General features: G+C 35.0%; 1 protein-coding gene across 1 annotated transcript; it reads left to right on the top strand.

Moving 5' to 3' along the window:
* Positions 1 to 17065: 17065 nt before the first annotated feature.
* On the top strand, positions 17066 to 19098 carry LOC101036472 (heat shock cognate 71 kDa protein-like). Its single transcript, XM_039475627.2, is given in 2 exon segments — positions 17066 to 17941; positions 17943 to 19098. Coding segments are annotated over 2 exon segments (1938 nt in total). The 5' UTR covers positions 17066 to 17123; the 3' UTR covers positions 19063 to 19098.
* The last annotated feature ends 6557 nt before the right edge of the window (positions 19099 to 25655 follow it).

Here is a 25655-nt window from a genome sequence, read left to right as displayed (position 1 = left end):
GTAATGATAAATCAGTTCACCATCCTTTTAAAGTCTCATAATTGTAAAGCATGGCTGCGGTTATTAACAGGCTTCAATGTTTTACATGTTTTAATGGCTTTTGCGCATTTTTTAAAACATCTGGAACACTGTATCAGATGATCCAGCATTTTGTATCATAAATTATGAATATCACTTACATAAATCTATTGATTGAGCTACAGATTTTTTACAGCTCATCTTTCTAATGAATTTATTTTCAGTCAACTTCACATTTTCTTGCTGATTCATTTTATAGTAGTCCTCTTTTGAACATTAAAATTAGTTTAAAAACAAAAACTCCAATGATAGCCTAAAATAACAAAAGATCTTTAGAGTCCTCATACACTGGGAGAAGAGCCCATTGAGCAAATGAATTCTTTGTATTGAAAACTCAGTGTTATCAAAAACAGAAAGCAGGTCATGTCTTTAGGGCACGTTGCCATGGAACATAATTCCTTCAAGGACTACAAGCCATAATAGTCCTATTTCTTAACATTATTTTTGTAGCATTCATCAAGATGTATTACAAACCCTACCAATTTAGGGACAATGCCTTGCCTTTTCAAATGCATTCATACTGGGTCTTAGAATCAACTCCATTTTAGAAACTAATTAGTTACACTGACAAACTTTTAAGAATAGGGCTATACAATTTTAGAAAATGTCACCACTCTTTTGTAAATTAATGATATGCTCCCCATTGCACAATAATAGGTGGTTATGAGCCTTTCCTCTTTATCCTGTCTCAGTCATTTAGTTACATCTACCCTGTGCCCTCCAGAGAAATTCATGGTCTGTCACCCTACTCATTGGTGTATAGATTTATGGATATTTTAGCAGCCCCTTCATTTTCATGTCACTAGGCAACTCTTTTGAGTTTAAAAGAAAGAACAGACTTCACCTGAACATTCAGATAAGTATCCTCCAATTTCAAAAGTCGACTTTCTTTCTGTAATCCCACTCTGCTTTCAATTTTAAAGAAACACACAGCCTGAGACACCTTTGCATTATTAAATGTACATGCAGAACATTACATTATTATGCTACACATGGCTAAGAAATTTTAGTATTCACAGGATTATGGTAATTAAGTCTTCCTTCACTTTGGGTGATGTGACACTTGCTTGACTATAATGTCACTCCACTTAAAGTCTGTGTAAACAACATTATCTTAGTCACTCTGCATTACATTTCCAACTGTGAGAAAAATTACAAGGTCAGAGTGGACAAGAATGTAGATAATCCCAAAGAAACGGCACGTAAATGACTTGCTCGAGATTCAAACTGGGTTTTCAGTAATAACAAAAGGGAATATTTTATAGTAATATACTAGTATTATCTAGATGCCATTCTTGGCATAGCACATCAGTATTCTTGAAGTCAGTGGTAAAGACAAACGTGCCCATGGTTTTGATGCGTTTTGGATAAAAGATAACAAATGCTGTTTGCCAAGGCTTAGCTCAGACAACAAAAGTGGGGATACTCAATACAGAGTAGTTCATGGAATGACTGCAATTGGTTCTACAAATAGAGATTTATCAATGTCTCAAATACATATAGGATTTCTGAATAATGCAGGTGATAAAGGCCATACAACAATGTTCATATTGCCACCTTTCTTGTTTTTTAATAAATACTGAGCAACTGCAACTTTTTTTTTTAAGGAGAGTACTAATTTCCCAATAGTCTTGTCAGTTACTTGGTGAACTATGTCCAAGAAGTGTTGCCTTGAAAATGTTCTGAACTATATCGTTGAAACTGGATTAAACATGCTGGGATAGCTTGTGCTTTAAGTGATTTATTTCATGATTATGAACAAAGGTAGCTAACCTAATTTAATCTCCACATAGAATAGGTAGGATCTGGGCAAAAATACTGTAGATTATCTTGGCAGAGGTTTTGATGCTCTGAGCTAGTGGAGGCAACACAATAAAACAGTGGTTTCCAGAGAATGCTTACACTAAAAACAGGATGCCAATTAGCAAAAATAGCAATGAAAGGTCTTAAATATGGGCCTCATTGTCGGTTAACAAACAGGCTCAAAGCATCTTATGTAGGATTCTCTAGGCTTACTGTCACATTTGGACAATGAGGTGTATGCATGTGAATTGTATTAATCTGAAGATAATTTGAACAAAGTGTGTGAACCACAATTTTCTTGTAATATCTGGTGTTGAAACTCTGTAGGAGGTCAATTCACTTTCTAAGAATGCTATAGCCAAAACATTTTCCCAGGACTACTTATAGAAAGAGAGGTCTCTAAAAATGTCTTCATCAGAGAGATTAACTGATTTATATTTTGTTTGCCAGAACTGCCACCTTTCCTAAGTAGAAGCTTCACTCATAACCAGTGTTCAGTGTCCTCACTGGTTAAGTTTTCTGTTTAAAAGCCATAACAGGTATTCTATGCGAGAGAGAGAGAGAGAGAGAGAGAGAGAGAGAGAGAGAGAGAATGTAAATAAATGAAGTATATTTGCAACTCTGGGAGTTTAAATAAAATCAGTTTCTACTGGTTCCCTTTCTACATCAATCTCCTCTAATATTAGACAGTTTGATTTCTAACTCAATGGCCTTTCCTGTCCACATAGAATCTAAGAAAAGCTGAATGTTCTGTGTTAAACCTCAGGATAAAGATCCAGATCTTTCTAATAAAAAGTCTCTCTCTGAACCTAAAATCTAATTACTTATCCCATTATTCAAAAAGAAATAAAGGGGGCACATGTCTCAGGACCTTCTGAGGCTGTGTCATGGGCTCATGTCAGAAGGAAGGAAGGAGGGAGGGAGGGATGGAGGAAGGGAGGGAGGGAAGGAAGGAAGGAAAGAGGGAGAGAAAGAGGGAGGGAAGGAAGGAAGGAAGGAGGGAGGGAGGGAGGAAGGGAGGGAAGGAAGGAAGGAAGGAAAGAGGGAGAGAAAGAGGGAAGGAAGGAGGGAGGGAAGGAGGTAGGGAAGGAGGTAGGGAAGGAAGGAAGGAAGGAAGGAAGGAAGGAAGGAAGGAAGGAAGGAAGGAAGGAAGGAAGGAAGGAAGGAAGGAAAGAAATACAGAGTAGTCAACCTGAGTCCTCTCTCTACTTTAAGCAGTTATGTGTAGCACCGTAAAAGTACTGGTGGAATCAAACATTAAGTGAGCTGAAAATCCTGACTACTGTCTTCTGAATCAGAAACATGCATAAAAAGAGCTTGAAAGCAAACACAGTCATAACAAATAGTTGTTGTCATTGCTTTTCATTTCAGCGTTTATATTGCGATGTTTTGAAATGGGAAAAACTGAACATGAATTCAAAATGATGTGTCCTATCTTGTCTTCTACCATCCATCCCTAACTGTCCTTGAATTAGAAGAAATATAAATATAATGAAGGTAAAGTTATGATGTTACTAACTGAGCCAGAGAGAGTGTTACCACAATTTTCACAAATTGACCCAATTCAATTTTCTCTTTGTTTTATGCACAATAAGTAAATTACAGCTTCAAGGAAAAGGAAAGATATGGATCATAGATCAAAGCTTATACTATTTATCTAAGAGATTGTTTAGTCTAATACTGTAACTTAAAAGATGCAGCAACTGAGGTCCAAAGCCACAGATTTATGTGCAGAGTTAAGTCCATGGACTTATGACTCTTTTATTCCCCCAGAGCTCTTCCTGCTATACCATATTGTCTCATCAAATGAAAGTTTACAGAAATGTGCTTGTAACCTAGAAAATACTTTACAAATTTAAAACAGTATCCTTAATACTTATCTCAATTATATGTTTTAAAATGAAAAATAATGACAAAAATAGTATCTGTAAACATTGTTATCTGTGCTAAGTGATCAGAATCAATATTTCATATGTATAGTCACAAGAGAACAAATAATTAGTTTTTCTTCAAACAGATTATTAAAAATATCTACTACACTGGCAATAATGTGAGGAAATGGAATCTCTTGTATATTGCTGGTAGGAGTGTAAATCAGAACAGCTTTGGAGAACAATTTGGCAACAATCATTAAAGTTGAAGACATACATAACCTTCAACCTAAAAATTGCACTTCTAATCTTATATCCTAGAGAAATACTCCTATACAGGTGCAAGACATGTCCATTGCAGCACAAATTGCAACAAAAATTGGAAACAACCTAATTATCAACCTATGGATATAGGAAAGAATTATCAAATTGTGTTACAGAAGGTAGCATAATTGACAATAAAAAAAAATAAATGAACTAGATTTATATGTATCAGTATGGATAAATCTCAAAAATATAATGTGAAAACACTTAAAAAGAATAGCACAGTATCACACCAACTCAATACATTTTAAAACACAAAAATTTTTAAAAGCACAAAAATCAACATTACATGTGGTTTGTGTATAAATATACACATAATTTTAAAAGCACACAGCAATGATATATACTGATTTTAGGACTAGTGGTCATCTTTCATTTGTGGAGTAAAAAGGAGATTCTTGTTAGTCATAATATTAATGTTTCACAGATACAATTTTTTTCAGATATGATTTTTTTAGTTAAATTGTGAATTAAATGTAGCAAAATGTAGACCTGATTATTGATCCACAGGTTTTTCTCAGTATTTTCTGCTGTTTCCTTTTTTTGTTCTTCCTGCTTTATCTGAACTATTTTAAAATTAATCTTGCTAACTTATTGCACTATAAAAATGATGCTGCCAAACTTGATTTCTGATAAAAAATGTTGCTTTTAAATAAGTTATTTAATATATAATAGTAAATGAGGTGTTTTTGTAATTAGTCTGATTCCATTTGGCAGATTGTAAAATATATTGGGCCAAAGCATATGAGCTTTGAAACCAGACTGCCTTGATTCAAACGCTGTCTCTGGTATTTATAGGCTGTATGACCTTGAGTAAATCAGTTAGCCTTCTCTGTAAGACAAGGATCATAGTTATAGCACCTACCTTATAGAGTTGTTATATGTTTAAAAGAACTAACATATGAAAAATCTCCTAAACTCATGTTTAATAAATGTTAGGTGTTACTGCATTCTGCCAAAAAAAAAGAACTAACTGTTCATCCACATTTTATCCTGTATTATCTCATTTATAGGTCTATGCTGGTCAGTTGCATCAAGTAATCACTCATTTCTTAAACCCTCTACCTTTGAGGACTAACCACTTAACTAAAGATCCTTAATTGTTAGAGTTCTAGTAAATACATTTCATTAATTAGTATATTTAAACATATTGTGTCCTAATCACATAACAGAATACTTGTGGTCAAAACTAGATGATGATCTGGAAAGGGCAGCACGGTCTACCCAAATTTTATTTAGGTAAACATGAGCTCTTTTGCACATTGTCATATGTGTTGACCAGTTATCCAACAATTTCTCATCTTTCATATGTGCTTGTGTCAAACTTCCAACTAGAATGATTTGTTAAGGAATCAGGTTTTTCCTAGTGCATTTAGGATTTGAGATTATGCCTTCATTTCTCTTTTTTTTTCCTTTTTTGAAAAATTCTCGAGTTTCTCATCAGAAATGAAAATGTTAATTTCCCATCCTCACTAAGGATTTATGGTAGAGATCATTGTGTAAAGCAGGTTTAACAGTGGGGTGTTTTTCTTTCTTTCTTTCTTTCTTTCTTCTTTTTTTCTAGAGAGATTGGAATTTAATTGTTTCCTTTTTAGATAAATATGCTTTTGGATTGCCAGTGATGAAAGGGGCATACAGATGTCAAAAGCATTGTAGCACAGTGGGATTATGTGCTAAGGTCCATGGCAGGACAGACAAACAAGCAAAGTCTCAGATCAGTCAAACAGTTACCTTTTAATAAAATCTCAGATGACCAACTTTGTTTTATCTTTGTCAATGCCTATCAAAAGTTCAAATGAAGTTTTGTTGTGTTAACTACTTACATTTCTTTTATTTCTTATTTTAACCATTTGTAAAAATAAAGGAATTTTGCTAAATGGAATTGGGAATTTGTTTAAAGGCAAGCCAATTTAAAATAAAACAACACATGTTATACATATGGCTTTCTTCTTATTAAAACAAAATAAATTGGACTTTAAATAGAAACCTTAATTATGTTACGTGATGAGAACTATACTTAACTATTTTTTTGGACATGGAGGTAATAATCTGTTTTGTACTGCATTTCACTGTTAACATGAAAGCAAAAAATAATAATTTTAATTTTCAAATCATCTTCAGAAAAAAACTATATTGCCTATTTTGAAGCAGTAAAAAAACTCACAAAGTGCAAAACCACCATTCTGAGTACCAGAAAAATTATTTATAAGCACTCCACTGGTCATTTATTTACCTTATATGAATTTTCCATCATCAAGGACTTTAGGTGCATTTATAACAAGCTGTGATTCTTTTTGTAATTGCAATACCTTGACTCACAATTTAGAGCAGAGGTCGCAAACTGACAGCCCATGGGCTAGAATAGATCCTGACCCCAGATGGATTTTGTCTTGCCTGTGAGGTGTTGCTTTTTTGTCTGTTTGGCTGTTTATTGAGTTAGTCACCAACATTTGAGAATTGGAGAATTTCATGTAAAAATATGGATTCTCAGCTTCTTTTAAAAAGTCAGATCTTAACAACACTGAGCCCACATTCCCACATGGTAACAATCAGCCAAGCTGAGCAATAGCCACCACCTTGGCAAAGAATAGATATACTCTCTAGTTCACCATAGTCCCCACCACTCCATATTGCTTATAGTCTTTCATTTATGTTATCAGCCTTGCCTCAGTAGGCGGTAGAGTTTGCGACTCTCCTGGTTTCTCTGTCGTTTATGTGAGTGACTTGACACATAAACCTTCAAAAACACCTTATAATTTTTCTCAGATTGCAGTAAATGTAAAAATATATGTACATATGAAATGTATGTTTTGATAATCCAGAAATAAATCTATACAGTTATAAACTACTGTACAGTTAATGAAGAGAGAACTTGACTTAATTTGCATGTCATTTTACTAGAAAATTAAAAATACAATGAAAGCCAGCTTCAACATCTGAATTCAATTGCATTCATATAAAATCGGAAACACTTTCAATATCCAAGCCTAAACTCAAAACTTAATCCATTGAATATTTTCCAGTTAAAGTCAGTCATTAATAAAATCTACTGAGTTTTAGTCTCCCCAGCATTGATGTCACTGTCTAATAGAAAGTTTGGCACTTAAGGAGGCACATCCACTGCTTCAGGTCACTTTGGTATTATTTAGTGTGCATGGCATTTAAAACTAACTTTTAATATAGAAAATGTCACAGACATTAGAAACACCACCACAGTGATGTTTCATATTCCGTGTTGAAAACCCAGGATGAATCACGTGGTGTAGTCCTCATCTCCCCTACAGCTCTTAGGACGTTTTTCTTGTAGAAAAATATGGATAAAACCTGCATCAAGAGCAGCCCTAAAGGAAGGGGGAAAAATATCACCAAGAGGTAATGTAACCTGAAAAAGAAGTGTGGAAGAGAAGAGGGGGCACTACCGACAGGAACTATCAAAATGTATTTTAAGATCATGGGTTCCCCTCCTTCACGCTTGTCTCTGACTCACTGTGTGTTCTTTTCACCACTACAACCTAAAATGTCTTGAGGCCTAAAATGTCAAGATGTCAGCTCTGACTGCCCTTTGACTAAGCTTTTCATAGATATTTTAATAGGTTTCAAGTATAAATCTTCTTAGACCTCCAAATATTTGTTTAAAATATATTATTAGAAGAAAAAGATTTTAAATGTTTTAAAACTTCTAGCATGCCTACAACACATATCTGTGCCTAATGCTTAGAATGACTCAGAAAATTAGAAAGCCAGATTCTTTTCCATTATCATTGTAGCACACTTAATAGCCTGTGCTGCCCTGCAAAAGTGAATGTACCTTCCTAAGCATTCCAGAACAAAGGGGCAGGTGGGCATCTGAATAATTTTCCCATTATTTCACATGGGTGTCATAGTTTTTTATGTCAGTGATGTTCACTCAATACCCACCAACCTTGTAGCCGCTCTCTAACTTCTGCTTTAGAACCTCCAAGTGGATGGACAGGTTGTAATTAACTCTTTGGATTTCATTTTTTTCTCATTATTAACTAAGAATTAAGCAAGATTCAGCATTTGCTGCTGAAAATTTTAAAAGGCTCTACTTTCCTACCTTAGTAAGTATAGTACCGGGAATAAGATTATGAAAGTGTGGCTCAATCTGTACAGGCTCCAGGACATTCTCAGGAAGTTGATTTTTAAAAAATAAATACATAAATACCTGTTAACAGCTTGTTTTCTTGTCATTTGCCTCTTCCTTCTAAAAGGAGAGTGTAGCAGAAAATAAATAAATAAAACTGGTTAATTGAGAGTTCTGGTTAGTTAGCTTCCAATTAATCAAGGCTTTATTATATTTCACACAAAAAAATCTTCCTAAATTCTGCAGAAATTTTAGATAGGTTACACACAATGAAACACCAGCAGGTTAGAGCACACAGAAGATAAGGCAGCCTGAATTACTATTAGTGTTTTAAATATACGAATAATGTTAGCACATTTCTAGTATAATCCCCATTGAACAAAGAATAACGTGAAATGTCATGTGATTTAGGGCTTTTCCACACATGAAGGCAAGGAAATAAGGTAAGAGATTTCTGTTGAAGAAAGTGGCCTTGGGTCGTAACAATTCCAAAATAAATTCAGCAATAGTATGTCTTTTCCCTCTCTCTCAAGAGCCTTCCTTCCCATCCCATTGGGTATTCCAACATTTTGGGGGGGGGGGAATCCCTTTCTAATTTTTTTAATCTTTTATTTGGCCAACAGGATGATGAAAGTAAGCCAATATCAATGTTGTGCTTATTTCCTAAACGTGGAGCCACTGATCTCAGACGGATCACTATATGCATTTTTCTGGAGCGTACTGAATTATCTTACATCTTCCTCACAAGGGTTACACATGCACATTCACACACACACACACACACACACACACACACACAGTCATACCTACATCCACACAAAAGAAATTAAACACATACAAAAGATATCCATTTAAAAAACACAGTTAGCCTTGTTAACAAAACAATTATTCTTTCCAGCAGTGCAGTTAACTCCCAGTGTTCTCCAATCCTTTAATAAAGAACAATGAAATCTAAAATGACATGCAAAAAAATGAAACTATGAAGACTATCATGTGGTTATTTTAAGCCATAATGCACTTCTTAGTAATACAGAAATGGGAAACTTCCTATAATGCCTACTACAAATATATGTGGTTAGTTCATCATCTTTTTGTTGAACAACAAAAATAAGCTTTTTGCTTTTGTTTTGTGTGCTTTTGGAAAGCAACTGCTTCTCTGCTCAAAGTCTGTAGAGAGATTTCTAAAATACGTAAATGGAAATACATCCTGGGGTTGCTGGGAAGAGGAGGCGAGAGTGAAGGTGAGCCTTTCCTTACCTACTCTTATATTCTGTCACTTCACTGTCAGAACTATTTGATTTTGCTTTACAAGTCACTCACACAACCTCTTCTGAGGTGACACGTTTTTTAAATAAAATATAATTATATGCACCAAATCAATTATATGTATCCTTCCTTATTTTAACGGGCTATATATGACTGGATTTGGGGCATTTTTTCAAGTTTACCAAAGATCCCCCTCTTTTTAAACTATAAAACTTTCTAACCTCAACAAACTTTTACTGGCTATCACTATATATATATATATATATATATATATATATATATATATATATATTATACTAAGCCACCAAAATAAAAATCATTTACGTCTCCTATGGCATGGGCTTCATAGATTAAATTTAGACTGTGAAATCATTGACTACTGAAACATTCTTATTAGAATTATCCAGTAAATATATGAAAGCCCATGAGTTAACTGTCCTTTAATTAATGATTGAAAACCTTCTTAGAAAATTAGGAGTTTATCTTGATATTTGAAAATTTCTCATTTATCTTGTCCAATGTAAGGAATGTACTTTATAATAGTGCTTAACAAACTAGCTATAACTCTAGGGCTTTAAGGTCTACAAGTTAAATATATATATTTCATTTTTTATATTCTATGTAAAACGTGACTCCTATACTTCTGAATTTGTTCTTTTAGTGATATCAATTAATTCATTTTAGTTTTCCTTATACTTTGCCAAATAATGAACATTTTTGAAAATGTTATTGAGCAAGCAGATAATGATACTCATATTATCAGCTCAGCATAGAATAGCTTATAATGTGAAAAAAAAAATCTTCGGAGTTCCCTGGAATTGCTCCAAAATGTTTTGGATTCCCTATATTTTCTCTTTGTCTACTGAAGTTTTCTTTTTGCGGCCCCTCCCCACTTCTGATTCTGGCTGTGAAACAAAAGTCATGAAGGAAAGGCCTGAAATTTACTAAAATGTATCTTTGTGGCTTAAATATACATATGTTCACATTCTTATAAAGCCACTAACAAAACAGGGGTTACACGCAGTCAAGAACGTTGCGTAAGATAAAAAACTCAATATACAACTACCATCAACAAAACTATTAAAAACTGAGGTTTTGCAACATATGGTGGTAAGTAATAAGGGTTGTCTACACAACTCACTAGTTCCAATTATCATCATGATTGTACTGCATTACGACTGGTTAACCTTACTGTAGAGAAAGCCTTTCCCTATGCACAAGTTATGACTAGAAGGTTATTCTACTCTGGCTGAGACCCAGAAGTTAATCATTGAGAGCAGGCTTTATTTAGAATTAGTCAAAGTCATTTTTACTTGTATCACTGATAAATAAATTTTCATACTTTGATTCTTCCAACTTTGGGCATGTGAACATGAAGCTCAACAAAGTTAATGACAGTGATTGCTACCCAGTGTGCTCATCTTTGATTGGTGTCAGTTTAGTATGAGAATCAGAGATAAGACATTCTCACTTTTGAAACCTAAATGTAGCCCACAGAATCTCATTTAACAATATAGAGAAACAGCACGCAAGACACATGACAAAAACAATAAAATACCACATAATAAGGAGTCCAGTTAAAAAGTCAGGCTCGTTGAATTTAAGCATTTTGGTCTTTTTTAGGATAAATTGAAAAATCATTATTAAATATCACATATTATGTTCAGCCTCTGATTTGCAGGAAACTAAAGAAAATGTTCCTTTCACTGATTTGTCAAACAAAGGAAAGTAATTCAAACAGGGCATTTTAAAGATACAGTCAACTTTGTAATTATCTACTGCAAGGGATTTCAAACTGGATTCTAAAGAACTTCAGTGAAACTGCTAATGTATAGTAGAAGGAAAAATAAGGGGAGAAATTCTCTTATATCTTTTCTTTTTCTATGTGATATATTGGGAGTGCGTGAACTGCTTTGGTTAACTACCTGCTACCACCATCATTTAACAGACGAGGAAATTCTCCCCTGAGATGTTCAATTATTTGGCCAAAGTTGCAGAGCAAGATAAGGTCAGGTCATCCAATATACTGACCTGAATAACAGCTACTGACCCTACATTTTTAGTCCTGCTTCCTCTACTGTATGTTAGAGAACCACTTTTTTAATCTCCTCCCAAAGACTGTCATGTCTGTTTTATCTTCATGGTAGCACAATAAGCTTGATAAACATTACATATATATTTAGGTAGTAGAAGAGACAAGATTTGTGTCTCCCTTTTTCTCTAAGCCAGTGATCTTTCTGTACAGAGCTTTAAAAATCTAAATATTTTATATAAAATCTGAATTTCAATGTGCTTATACAGTCTTGGTAGGAATTTAAATTAGTTCAGCCACTGTGGAAAGCACTTTGGAGATTTCTAAAAGAACTTTAAAAAGAACTACCATTTGACTCCAGAATCTCATTACTGGGCACATACCAAAGGAAAATAAATTTTTCTACCAAAAATACACATGAACTCCTATGCTCATCACAGCACTACTCCTAGTAGCAAAGACATGGAATCAACCTAAGTGCCTATCAACAAGGAATTGGATAAAGAACATGAGATACATGTACAGCATGGAATATTATGCAGCGATAAAACAGAACAAAATCATGTCCTCTACAGCAGCATGGTAGCAGCTGGAGGCCATTATCCTAAATGAATTCACACAGGTTTGGAAACCAAATACTGCATCTTCTCACTTACAAGTCGGAGCTAAACACTGGATACATACAGACATTAAGATGGCAACAATAAACACTGGGGGCTACTAGAAGTAGGGGAGAGGAAAGAGGATCAAGGGCTGAAAAACTGCCTATTAGGTACTATGTTCACTACGTGTGTCAGGATCATTTGTACCTCAAACCTCAGCAACCCACAATATACCCATGTAACAAACCTGCACATGTACCCCCCAAATCTAAAATAATGTACCACTGAATCTAAAATAAAAGCTGAAATTTTTATTAAAATGAGAGATCTGGCAATACTGGTTTCACACTCTTACTGGCTTGGCACAACCGGATGAAGCAGATTAGCAATGGCTACCCCATAGAAAGAGCGTGCACTCTACTGTTCCCTACAGTTCCCATTTCTTATGACCTTATACCTGGCCCTCTTAATGAATTTATGTTATTTCTGAGGACTCAGGAAGAATATGAGTTTTATGGCTGCTATTTTAAAGATGAGTTACCCAAATATTAGTCAATTTCCCCAAAGAAAGTATGGGATTTCTGGAAGCTTCCGTGTGTGTAAGGTATTGATTGAAGGTGCACTAAGTGTGCTAAATCGTCTGTCTACCTAGTAAAAGACAATGTACTTTTCTTAATGAAGACAAGCCTTTGACCTTTGAAGTTGACACAACTCTACATAGAATAGCACCTAAAGCAAGTTGCCTCAGATAAAAAGAGATTAAATAAGAAACAAACTCTGATTACACACACAGAAACAGTATCATTCAGAGTAGAAGCTATATATTTAAAATTCCAAAGGATCAATGAAAATGTTCCCTACGCTTTGAAATGGGAGTCAGCTGTTGATATTTTGGGACCTACTAAATTAGGTTTCGGCTGCCCCTTACACAGGTAACATCTGTTAGTCATGGAATTTGGTTTTCTAGCCCAACACAGTAAGCAAAATGTTTATTTGCTAATAAAATGTAATGAATAAAGTATAAGTCAAGCAATGCCTCCCCACCTCCTATCAGACATCATCAGTAGGGGATAAATTGCCAATAAAAATGTGCTGGTAAAACTTTTAAAAGTTATCTTTGGAGACATGACCAAATCATGTTAACTGTTAGATTTGTACTACTGGAGCTTTTAAAGACATTTCCTAACTCTTAGATGATAACTTTACGCGTCTTATATGACAAGTCTTGCTTCACAGCAGCTGGTTTAAAGCCATTTGACCACTTTATGAATCCTGAAAATGATTTGGCAAACATGTATATTAACAGAAAAAAACTCTGAAGATATCCTTAAAGGTATAAAATTAATAGCCTGTATATTTCACGTCTATTTAAGTTTGTAGAAGGCATTTAAACAAACTCTGTCTGTTAAGTCTCCAACTATACGATTTTCTGAACCAAGCTTAGACAATTCAAACTGACCATTTGCCTCTGCTCAGAAATTTTTTTTCTTATTAGTTGGGAATAACAAAAACTTTCATTGTATTAAATATTTGCTGCTTCTGCTATATTTTGATGCACACATTTGAGTCTTTTAAAAGTCAGTGAGATTTAAAGTGATAGTCAAGAGGAAAAAAATTGAATATGGGATGAGGTGATAGTGAAGATAAATGGGCTTATGGAATTTTTTTACTTGTTTGTAGGAGATAGGGTTTTGGTTATATATATATATAAACTCTTGTATTAACATAGAGTGCCAATATAACTCAAAGAATGCAAGACACTATGTCACTTGTCTCTGACAGATGATCCTTAATACAAAAAAAATATTTTGTTGGTCCTATCCAAGGAGCCTCAGCAGTTTCAATGATATTTCTCATATGTCCTAGAAAAATAAAGAATATCAAAAACAGTATTACTGTTCACAGCATCAAATGTCTTTTTCAAGGCAATGTTCAATTAAAAAATAGAATTTCTTGCTCTTCTCATGGCACAACAATAAATATTTCAGTATGTGTGAAATATGAATATATGTACCATCAAGGATGATGCCAGTTGAATACCTTTAGTGGTACTATGAATGTATCCCAAATAGTATTTTCAATGATATTCTTCTACAAATTCAAATTCAGTAAATATCAGTCACATACATAAACTGTGATTATTAGATAACCTGTCTGAAATCATTTCTATTGTATAAAGCTTTAAATGTTAAAATTCCTCAAAACCTTCATGAATTTTAGATCACTTAATGCTATGTCATCTTTGTCCACAATGTGTCTGTTGGAAATTTTTTATCTTACAGTCTTGCTACTCATGTTTGTAGCTTTGGCTAGACATCATGGGTGACCTTTGAATCGTGTCCTTTGATCTGCATAGGGGTTCTAACCAGCCTCTGGTGAGGGATTTTTCAGCACTGTTACACTATTTATATTTCATGTCTTCCAGTTGATGATAATGTCCTGCTATTGTGTGTTCAGAATGACTCACAGAAAACACTAAGGAAATACTTCAGAAGCCAAACAAAACATTTATGGTAGATATACATTGCAGCCCTTAAAACACTGGACACAATTACTGTCTTATCAGCTTTTAACTAGCTTTGTGATTGATGGTTTGATATCACACTGAGACAATAGTAAACTGGCTTACTTCCTAGTTTACTGGCTATGTGGAGAAGTTAGGGTCAACTTCCAACTCTGAACTGCTCATTAAAATGGTGTTTCCTTCATAGCACTTATCACAATATCACAATGTGTAATTATTTTCCCTATTTACTGTTTTAGATATACTCTTCCAATGAAAATGTAATCTCCATGAGATAATAGGTTAGGTTTTATGTTCACTGTTTCTTTCCCTCGGCCAACACAATGCTGGCATGCAGTAATCATCAGTAAATATTTGTCAACTGAGATGAATGTTGATCTTGTGAAAGGACATTTTGCCCTTATTCAAAATAATCACTGTACAGTCTATAAGCTTATTTTTATAAAACATATTTTAAGAATGTATTTCTACTTTTCAGTGCTGATTTACATCATTAACTATGATACATGATTTGTATAAGGACAGCCATGGTGTTTTAGAATCTGAGTAAACTTTCTCTAAAAGTTTGTCCTTAGCCAAAGTTAATCAGAAAATTTGTAAGTCCAGCTTTATTTGATGGCATCAAATATACTGAATTATTGTCAGGTAAAAATATAGATATAAGACTATTCATGAAGATAGATAATATTATAAAATTTATTTTAATTATACCTTAACTCTAACATTTGGCAAATTGATTAACTAAGTTTAAATTAGATGTGAAAAGCAGTTCTGTAAGCAGAACTCAGCTAAGTTGTTTCTAAGAAAATGAGTTCATTTGCCAATTGATCATTCTGGTAATCCTATCTGGTTTAGTCTAGATGCAGATGAATACAATCAAGCAGGGTCAGAGCAAAGGAATCATAGCCTGCAGAGGCTCTTAATGTATTACTGGGAGTCAAGAAAGGGAATGAAGAAGATTACCAATTTGAAATTCTGTTAAATCACTTACAGTCATCTCCTGACTCAATTCCTGACAAGGATTATAAAATCAAATAAGATATCTGATTTTAAAAAACTATACAGTAAAATAAAATATTTTAAATAATCTAAAACAAAACAAAATGAAATATTTTAAAATAAAATAAATAAATCTACTTTAAAATCAATTTTGAAATCTACTTAAAATCTATTTTAAAACAAAATAAAATAAAATACATGTTCCTTACCAATTAAGAGACCAGAGGCAAAAACTTAAAATTACAAACGATTATCTTTATAAAGCACTTTATACGTAGTTTGTTTACAGGTTCAAAATCTCATGTTTAAATAATAATACCACTTACTATATAGTTTTACAGTTAACAGAGCATTTTCTCTTCATTACCTAATAGAATAAAACTATTCTGTGTGCAAAAGTGGGTTTGAATCTTCATATATTTTCATGTATAATATATACATTAAAATTATATATGTAGAAACAGACTGAAGACTTTTTAATCTGATTCAGCATTCTACCCCTTCTTGTTGACAATATTTATCTATGTGAATATGCTGAATTACTGTTTTGTCTTGATACTTTTTCCATTAATAAGCTTTGTTACTTTTATGTTCAGTGCAAAGAATTAACTTAAGAATTGAAAAGGCTGAGCATGGTGGCTTACATCTGTAATCTTTTGAGGCCAGGAGTTCATGATCAGCCTGGGAAACATAGTGCAACCCCTTCTCTACAATTTTCTTTTTTTAATTAGCTGATCATGGTGGCACATGCATGTAGTCCTAGCTACTCAGGAGGCTGAGGTGAGAAGATCGCTTGAGCCCAGGCATTTCAATCTGAGGTGAGCTATGATTGCACCACTGCACTCCAACTTGAGTGACAGAGTGAAACCCTGTCTCAAAAAATAAAAATAAAATAAAAAAAGAAAGAAAAAATATTGACAAAACCTCTTCAAACATGCATATGATTGATATCTAACAGTTTGCATACTGATCCCATAGAGGCCATATTTATCTTCACACCTTATCATAGCAAATTCTCAGTTCAATATTTATTGTACAAATATTTACTGATCATCAGCCATGTACAAATGGCTCTGTGCTATGCGGCATACAAAGAGAATACAAAGATCTTCAACCATAGTATCTTACATCAAGTATACTACAATCTAAAAAGACAGAAATTAATGACCACTAATGTTACAATGAATGTCTGTGAGTGATAAGCACCACGTGATTTCCTGGCATATAGCAAATACTCAAACACATCTGATTAAGGAATGCTGAATCCATGGGTGAAGTTAAATTAAGTACTATAAGAATTTATAAGACAAAAGTACCACTTTTACCTGAAGTGATCAGTGAAATCAATATGGAGGAGGAAAAATGTGACTTGAGTCTTCAGATAGATTTGAAAGAACAAAGACTGAAAGAGGATAACAATCCTTTAAGAAATTAAAACTGGCTCATTGAATTCCCCTGCAGTTCTGGGGGTTACTGTGGTTTTCTTTGTTACTGGGGCCAGGCCTACACACCAGCAATCATGTCGAAGGGACCTGCCGTTGGTATTGATCTTGGCACCACCTACTCTCGTGTGGGTGTTTTCCAGCACGGCAAAGTAGAAATAATTGCCAATGATCAAGGAAACCGAACTACTCCAAGCTATGTCGCCTTTATGGACACTAAACGATTGATCGGTGATGCCGCAAAGAATCAAGTTGCAATGAACCCCACCAACACAGTTTTTGATGCCAAACATCTGATTGGACGCAGATTTGATGATGCTGTTGTTCAGTCTGATATGAAGCATTGGCCCTTTATGGTAGTGAATGATGCCGCCAGGCCCAAGGTCCAAGTAGAATACAAGGGAGAGACAAAAAGTTTCTATCCAGAGGAGGTATCCTCTATGGTTTTGACAAAGATAAAGGAAATTGCAGAAGCCTACCTTGGGAAGACTGTTACCAATGCTGTGGTCACAGTGCCCACTTACTTTAATGACTCTCAGCGTCAGGCTAACAAAGATGCTGGAACTATTGCTGGTCTCAATGTACTTAGAATTATTAATGAGCCAACTGCTGCTGCTATTGTTTACGGCTTAGACAAAAAGGTTGGAGCTGAAAGAAACATGCTAATCTTTGACCTGGGAGGTGGCACTTTTGATGTGTCAATCCTCACTATTGAGGATGGAATCTTTGAGGTCAAGTCTACAGCCGGAGACACCCACTTGGGTGGAGAAGATGTTGATAACCGAATGGTCAACCATTTCATTGCTGAGTTCAAGCACAAGCATAAGAAGGATATAAGTGAGAACAAGAGCGCTGTAAGACTCCTCCATACTGCTTGTGAGAGTCCTAAGCATACTCTCTTCCAGCACTCAGGCCAGTACTGAAATCGATTCTCTCTATGAAGGAATCGACTTCAACACCTCCATTACCCATGCCCGATTTGAAGAATTGAATGCTGACCTGTTCCATGGAACCCTGGATCCCGTAGAGAAGGCCCTTCAAGATGCCAAACTAGACAAGTCACAGATTCATGATATTGTCCTTGTTGGTGGTTCTACTCGCATTCCCAAGATTCAGAAGCTTCTCCAATACTTCTTCAATGGAAAAGAACTGAATAAGAGCATCAACCCTGATGAAGCTGTTGCTTATGGTGCAGCTGTCCAGGCCACCATCCTGTCTGGAGACAAGTCTGAAAATGTTCAAGATTTGCTGCTCTTGGATGTCACTCCTCTTTCCCTTGGTATTGAAACTGCTGGTGGAGTCATGACCGTCCTCATCAAGCATAATACTACCATTCCTACCAAGCAGACACAGAGCTTCACTACCTATTCTGACAACCAGCCTCATGTGCTTATTCAGGTTTATGAAGGTGAGCGTGCCATGACCAAGGATAACAACTGGCTTGGCAAGTTTGAATTCACAGGCATACCTCCTGCACCCCAAGGTGTTCCTCAGATTGAAGTCACTTTTGACAGTGATGCCAATGGCATCCTCAATGTGACTGCTGTGGACAAAAGTACAGGAAAAGAGAACAAGATTACTATCACTAATGATAAGGGACGTTTGAGCAAGGAAGACATTGAATGTATGGTCCAGGAAGCTGAGAAGTACAAAGCTGAAGATGAGAAGCAGAAGGACAAAGTATCATCTAAGAGTTCCCTTGAGTCCTATGCATTCAACATGAAAGCAACTGTCAAAGATGAGAAACTTCAATGCAAGGTTAATGATGAAGACAAACAGAAGATTCTGGACAAGTGTAATGAAATTATCAACTGGCTTGATAAGAATCAGACTGCCGAGAAGGAAGAATTTGAACACCAGCACAAAGAGCTGAAGGAAGTCTGCAACCCCATCATCACCAAGCTGTACCAGAGTGCAGGAGGCATGCCAGGAGGAATGCCTGGGAGATTCCCTGGTGGTGGAGCTTCTCCCTCTGATGGTGCTTCCTCAGGGCCCACCATTGAAGAGGTTGATTAAGCCAACCCAAGTATAGATGTAGCATTGTTCTACACATGTAAAACATTGAAGAACCTAAATTTGTAGCAAATTCTGTGGCAGTTTAAAAAAGTTCAGCTGCTATAGTAAGGTACTGGACATTCTCAATACTTGAATATGGAACATATGCACAGGGGAAGGAAGGAAATAACATTGCACTTTATAAACACTGTATTGTAAGTGGAAAATGCAATGTCTTAAATAAAACTTTTTAAAATTGGCAAAAAAAAAAAGAAATTAAAACTAACAAATGCACAGAATGGACTGTTATAAGAAAGTCTGTAGGTAAGAAGACCAAATAGGAGGTGACTTCAGGATGGTGGAAATGAAAATCAAAAGGAAAGGACATGTGCAACAGAAAGTCTAAAGCCAACATTAATATGACTTAAAGCCTAACTTATCATGGAAACCAAGTATAGAATGGAACAAAGGAGAACTTAGAGCTTATGACTTGGTTTCCAGGAAAAACTATTTTCCAACTTTTGAACAACCAATTCTGAACATAAGAAGGTTAACAGAAAAACACTGAACAAGGCATAAAGAAATTTGGGTATTAGTCCCAAGTAGGCCATTAACTGTGTGACCATGAGCAAATTACTTTCCCTATCGAGATCCCAGTATACTTCTTTTTAAAACCAAGGTTGAGTAATTTGATGTCTGCAGCCCATCATAGCTCAGAAACCCTGTAGTTCTCTGATTCCTGAAGTGTTGACTACCTGCCTACAATACAGGTAGGTTACATTGAAAGTCTTCCAAGAGGTCAGTGACGGTTGCAGGTTAGTTGCCACTCCTGAGACATACTCTTTTTTCTCTTATTCATAGTTATTGCATGCCTGTTAGAGGTATTCTGCTAAGGGGCATTCTCTTTTATGTTTCAGGAAAACACTGTTGAAAAAATCCTTTATACATTTTCCTTCACAGAATAAATCAGTAATGTATTATTCTGTTTGCATGCTACAGAAGGATGATCTTGAAAAGCTGAGAAGCTCCAATGTTTGTTTCAGCAAGTTTTTCTTCTACCAAAATTTATGCATCACTTTTACAATAATCTGTACGATGATGAAAAGAGTTGACGTTGTCTATCTATATGTATATTTATGTGAGTTTATATTATTTTCAATTATTCAACTTTTGTGCTTTAAAATACAGAAACTCAAGATTCTATCCTGTCTTCACAGCTCACATCCTAAGATCAATTTAATTCTCTCTTTCAAATGCTGCACCTTTAAAAGAAAATACGGTGCATTAGTCCATTTTGCATTGGTATAAAGGAATACCTGAGACTGGGTAATTTATAAAGAAAAGAGGTTTATTTGGCTCACATTTCTATAGGCTGTACAAGAAACATAGTGCCATCATCTGCTTCTGATGAGGCCTCCGGAAGCTTATAATCATGGTGGAAGGCAAAGGGAGAATAGGAATGCCACATGGCAAGAGGGGGAGCAAGAAGGGCAGAGGGGTCCCAGACTGTTTTCAACAACCAAATGTCATGTGAACTCATTACCATGGGGAAGGCACCATGCCATTGATGAGGGATCTACACCCACTGCCCAAACACAGGCCCCACCTCCAACGTTGAGAATCACGTTTTGACATGAGATTTTGAGGGGACAAACATTTGAACCATATCATATGGTAGCCAGAAATAAATGTAACATTCTAAGTGGGGTTATTAGGAATGTTACAGTCTCATTATAAGTCCTGTAGCTATTTAGTTCTTTGCTATAACCATGCATTCAGGTAAAATCAAGGCTGTCATTTATCAAGAGAGTCTCTATTTAATTTCCATTTCTCCTCCAGGCATTAGTTTTATCTTGAATTTTCTGATTGGATAGTTCTTATAAATAGAGTGAATGAATTAGACTATTTGCCTAACAGTTCCACAGAGAAAAACATGCCACTCCAACTGACGGCTAATTACTTTCCCACTTCATCCTCCTTAGGTAAAAGTGAATGAACATTAATGATATATACGTTTTCATCTATTAATATGTTCAAGCATTACCTAACCCCACAAGTGTCCATTGATTTTTATCATTTAAAATGCCAACCACGAAAAGGAAGATCCAGAACTAATGGCTATCTCCTTGTAGTGTCTAGTAAAATACAATGTACAACACAAAAGCACCTAATTATATGATGTGAAAAGGTTGTTATAATGAAAACTTAAAAGGGCTGTGAAACTTTCTGTCCCTCACCTCTGCTGTGAATAAATTATTATATTCCTTTCTAATAATAAAATAGGGTCGAATAACTTGCTATTCTTAACACCGGTCACTTCATTTTTTTAGACATACAAACTGAATTATGACTCCTTCCTCTCTGCTCACTTGACAATTTATGTGTGCCTCTGGTATAGCACTGAGTGACATGCCTGTCTCCCTCACTACCCTTCATTTATTGAAAAGAAACAAAACCTAACTACTAAACACTGCCTGGATAACAAGATCAGCACAAATGTTATAAAACAGTATTAAAGCCTTTAGAAAACATGTGTTTGTTTAAAAGTCTTTAGGGCAATACTATTGATTTCAAATGTAACTAACAAGATAAAAGCTCATGTTTTTCAGGTCCCGTATTAAGTCTTGAATGAAATGAAAAATGCTCTTGAATGGAAATTTAAAATTAATCTGTATTTCTTTATTATGCTTATTATTTCCCAAATATTGATGGATACTGTTAAAATCTTCATGAGCAGATTTTGAATTTTTTATATTCTTTGATTGTAATACTTTTTAACTTGTTGCAGTTCCATCAATTTTAAATTACAGGAAATTTTCCCCAACTGAAATGTCCTACCCTAAAGATGACTGTGTTCCTTTCACTACTCTGTATTTAGTTTTCTACTGTCTTGAAAGTGTACCACATTATCATTGTTTTAATGCAAGTTTTTTGTCTTTATCTTTTGATCTCAGTCAAATTAAAGAATAGTTTCCCCTTGGTGGAAATCAATATACTGACACTGTCTTCTATATTAGGTGTCAACTTCAACGTTTTAGCAAAATAGAGTAAGTCCACCAATAAGTCTCCATATAAAATGCACAATATATGGGTATTCAGGGCGTTTATTGAAGTATACATTTCTTAGCTAAATCCATGTCCAAGGCAATGATTAGCATTAAACAAATACTGATGAAGACTGTTAGCCATTTCACTACCTAATATTTCCTGTTAGCCATTCTGTTTGTTTGTTGCTAATGGGTTTTATTCTACCTTTTCAAAAGCTATCTGTCTTATTCTTTTGTATAGTTACCCTTTTTATCTTATCAATTTCTAGAGGTTACTCCCATAACTTTCTTCTGAAATAACACATAAGAATCTTCTTTATTCAAATATATGTTCCAATATATGCTCTCTTAAGTCTAAAACTTCAATAGGCATGTATTTTCTTTCCCTAAAGCTTTATCAGTACTCATGCCTAAGGGTTTTAAAGAAAACCCTTACTCTTCCCTTATCTCTTTTTTTTTTTTTTTTTTTGAGACGGAGCTTCGCTCTTGTTACCCAGGCTGGAGTGCAATGGCGCGATCTCGGCTCACCGCAACCTCCGCCTCCTGGGTTCAGGCAATTCTCCTGCCTCAGCCTCCTGAGTAGCTGGGATTACAGGCCAGCTAATTTTTTGTATTTTTAGTAGAGACGGGGTTTCACCATGTTGACCAGGATGATCTCGATCTCTTGACCTCGTGATCCACCCACCTCGGCCTCCCAAAGTGCTGGGATTACAGGCTTGAGCCACCGCGCCCGGCCCCCTTATCTCTTAATTCAAACAAATTTTTAAAAGAAAGGAAAAATGAAAGAACAACGAAATAATAGAAGAAAGAAAAGTTTTCCTCTTTCCTGTTGTGTGAATATGAATTATCACTAATGGAGATGATTGAATACTCCCTAGCATGGGTTGTGGGTCCTACCTTCCCATCACATCACTTCTCCTCATGTCTCTAAAGTCACCCCTTGTTTACGATTCCTTAGCTTTACCTTCTTTCTCATCCACACTGTATAACCTGTAACAGTCTTCACAGTGAAATCAAGGGATTTTAGATTGCTTCCTCACCTCTCCAGGGCAACGAGGCCTTCCTTTATTTTCCCTGTACACATTGCAGCAATTCTATGAGATTCTTATTCTTTCACTCTGTTTATTTGTGAAGCTCTTGGTCTTATAGTGATCACATTTTGAAGAATGTCTTTGTATCTATGAATGCCTTCCCTTAAAAATCACATCAACTGGCAATGAAAGACCACTCATTTATTTCTGAAGATGCATTCATATATGAAACAATACATTTTTTGCCATGCTCACAAATAGCATGTCCTTATTCCCTCACACTCACCATTTACCCATTATAATTGCAGTGAACAAAAATGAAAAAACTAAGTAGCAATGTCATGAAAAATAGGCAGATAGGTCTTACATTCTTCATATACAAGTTACAGAGCATTTAGGAGACGGAGAAAAATGATCAAAGGTGTTTAGTGTCTTGGCTTTCTTTTAAAATCATCATTTTCTTTAAAGGCTTTTAATAGGAAAGAAGCTCATGTCCTATTTTAATAATCTTTAAGTGATAAAGCCAAAAAAAAAAAAAAAAAAAAAACAAATTCCAGGAGCAACAGCAAAGAATACTTTTTTAACTATAGGAAAGAATTTTTTGTAATTTAGAAAAGGCTGTTAATCAAACAGCTTTAAAATTTTTCTTTAAATATTATTGTGGTTCATCCATTTCATTTGCTCAACGCAGTATGTACATAGAATGCAAACCTATGTACAAATATGTATGTGTTCCAACCAGAGAAGTTATATCTTAATACCAGATCCCACAATATTTCCACACTATTTTTCAGAAGAAAATATAATTTTATAATTAACTTTCGTCATTAAAATTTCAATTTTGTTCTCTTGCTTTAAGAAACTGATGAAAGCAATCATGTATATTTACAAGTGAGTACAGACAGAAACCAGCTGTCTTCGTAGAAAACTTCTGAAAACCAGTTATACTTTTGACAACTCTTAAATAGTTATAATTATGAAACAGTTCACCATCTTGTCATATGACAGTATCAACAGGATCATGAACATGATAAAAATATTTTAATGGTAACCGTATAATATTTCAGTAAAAACTTTTACAGGATATGGAGTTGTAAGAAGGATGGTCACAAGACAGAAAATTTTCTTTGCAATTTATCTGAAACACCAAGAACACCTAGAAAGTAACAATAAAGCATAAAGTCCATTTATTTTCCTCTAATTGCTATCTTTTAAAGAAAAACTTTACAAAAATCTCACTCCAAATAAAGCACCCAAATTTGCCACTGAAACCGTAACTTATTCGATACACCTTAAATATAATTTTTTTTTTTTTTTGAGGCGGAGTTTCACTCTTGTTACCCAGGCTGGAGTGCAATGGCGCGATCTTGGCTCACCGCAACTTCCGCCTCCTGGGTTCAGGCAATTCTCCTGCCTCAGCCTCCTGAGTAGCTGGGATTACAGGCACACGCCACCATGCCCAGCTAATTTTTTGTATTTTTAGTAGAGACGGGGTTTCACCATGTTGACCAGGATGGTCTCGATCTCTTGACCTCGTGATCCACCCGCCTCGGCCTCCCAAAGTGCTGGGATTACAGGCTTGAGCCACCGCGCCCGGTCGCCTTAAATATAATTTAAGCGTATATTACATGTGTAGCTGGAAAATTTTTACTAAAGAAGTATACCACTAAATAGGAGTAATTCTAAACAATATGAATTATTACCAAATAATTTTTCTCTAAAATCAGCTTTTCTTTTGATTGAAAATTGGTCAGTATTATAAACTAGCTTCTGACATTATTTTCCTATACTGAAAGCAGACAAAGTGCTTTGAAGCACTGAGTTTCAAGCCTATGCTGCTTTACCAAAGGATTTTTGCTACTGATGAACTGCTCCTCTCAAAGATATTATTATGATATCTTGACTAAAAGAATTATCACATTTAAAAGTAAACCCAACTGTTAAAACTAGAATATGGTACTGAAAAATCACTTGTTTAGCAACTGGCATATCTACAATATTTTAGAGCCACTGTCTTTTCAAAGTTTAGTAGCTTGGTGACATGTTAGAGTAATTAGCAGTTCTGTTTGCACCAGCTCTAGAAAAGGGAGAAATTAAGTGTCTAAGAAAACATGTAAGTGTATGTTTTCTTTTCACTTAAGAAAATTATTATAAAACAGTAGACGAATGCCATGGAATTAGGATTCTTCTGTCATTTCCAAACCAATTCCCCCAAGTTAATTGTGGAATTGTGTTTTAATTGTGGATCTCCTGGGAACATTTTTCAAAACAATCCTCCTTTTTAAAGTTTTCTATTTTATTTGGTTTACCACCTTAAATTTGCTTTGATTTCTTGCAATGGTTTGGGATAAGGTTAATCATCTTTACATTTTAGCCAAAATTTTTGAGTTTATTTTTTGACTACGTCCTTTTTCTGTCAGCTCAGTTTTGTGTGCATGTGTGTACAGTTTAATAATTTCTACTATTAAAATTAATGCCACTAAGAGGATCTCATTTTTTTTCTAAATTTATACTTTATAGTAAAACTAAAATCCTG

This window comes from Saimiri boliviensis, chromosome X (assembly GCF_048565385.1).
Source record: "Saimiri boliviensis isolate mSaiBol1 chromosome X, mSaiBol1.pri, whole genome shotgun sequence".
NCBI lineage: Eukaryota > Metazoa > Chordata > Mammalia > Primates > Cebidae > Saimiri > Saimiri boliviensis.
This window is presented reverse-complemented; position numbering and strand designations above follow the sequence as displayed.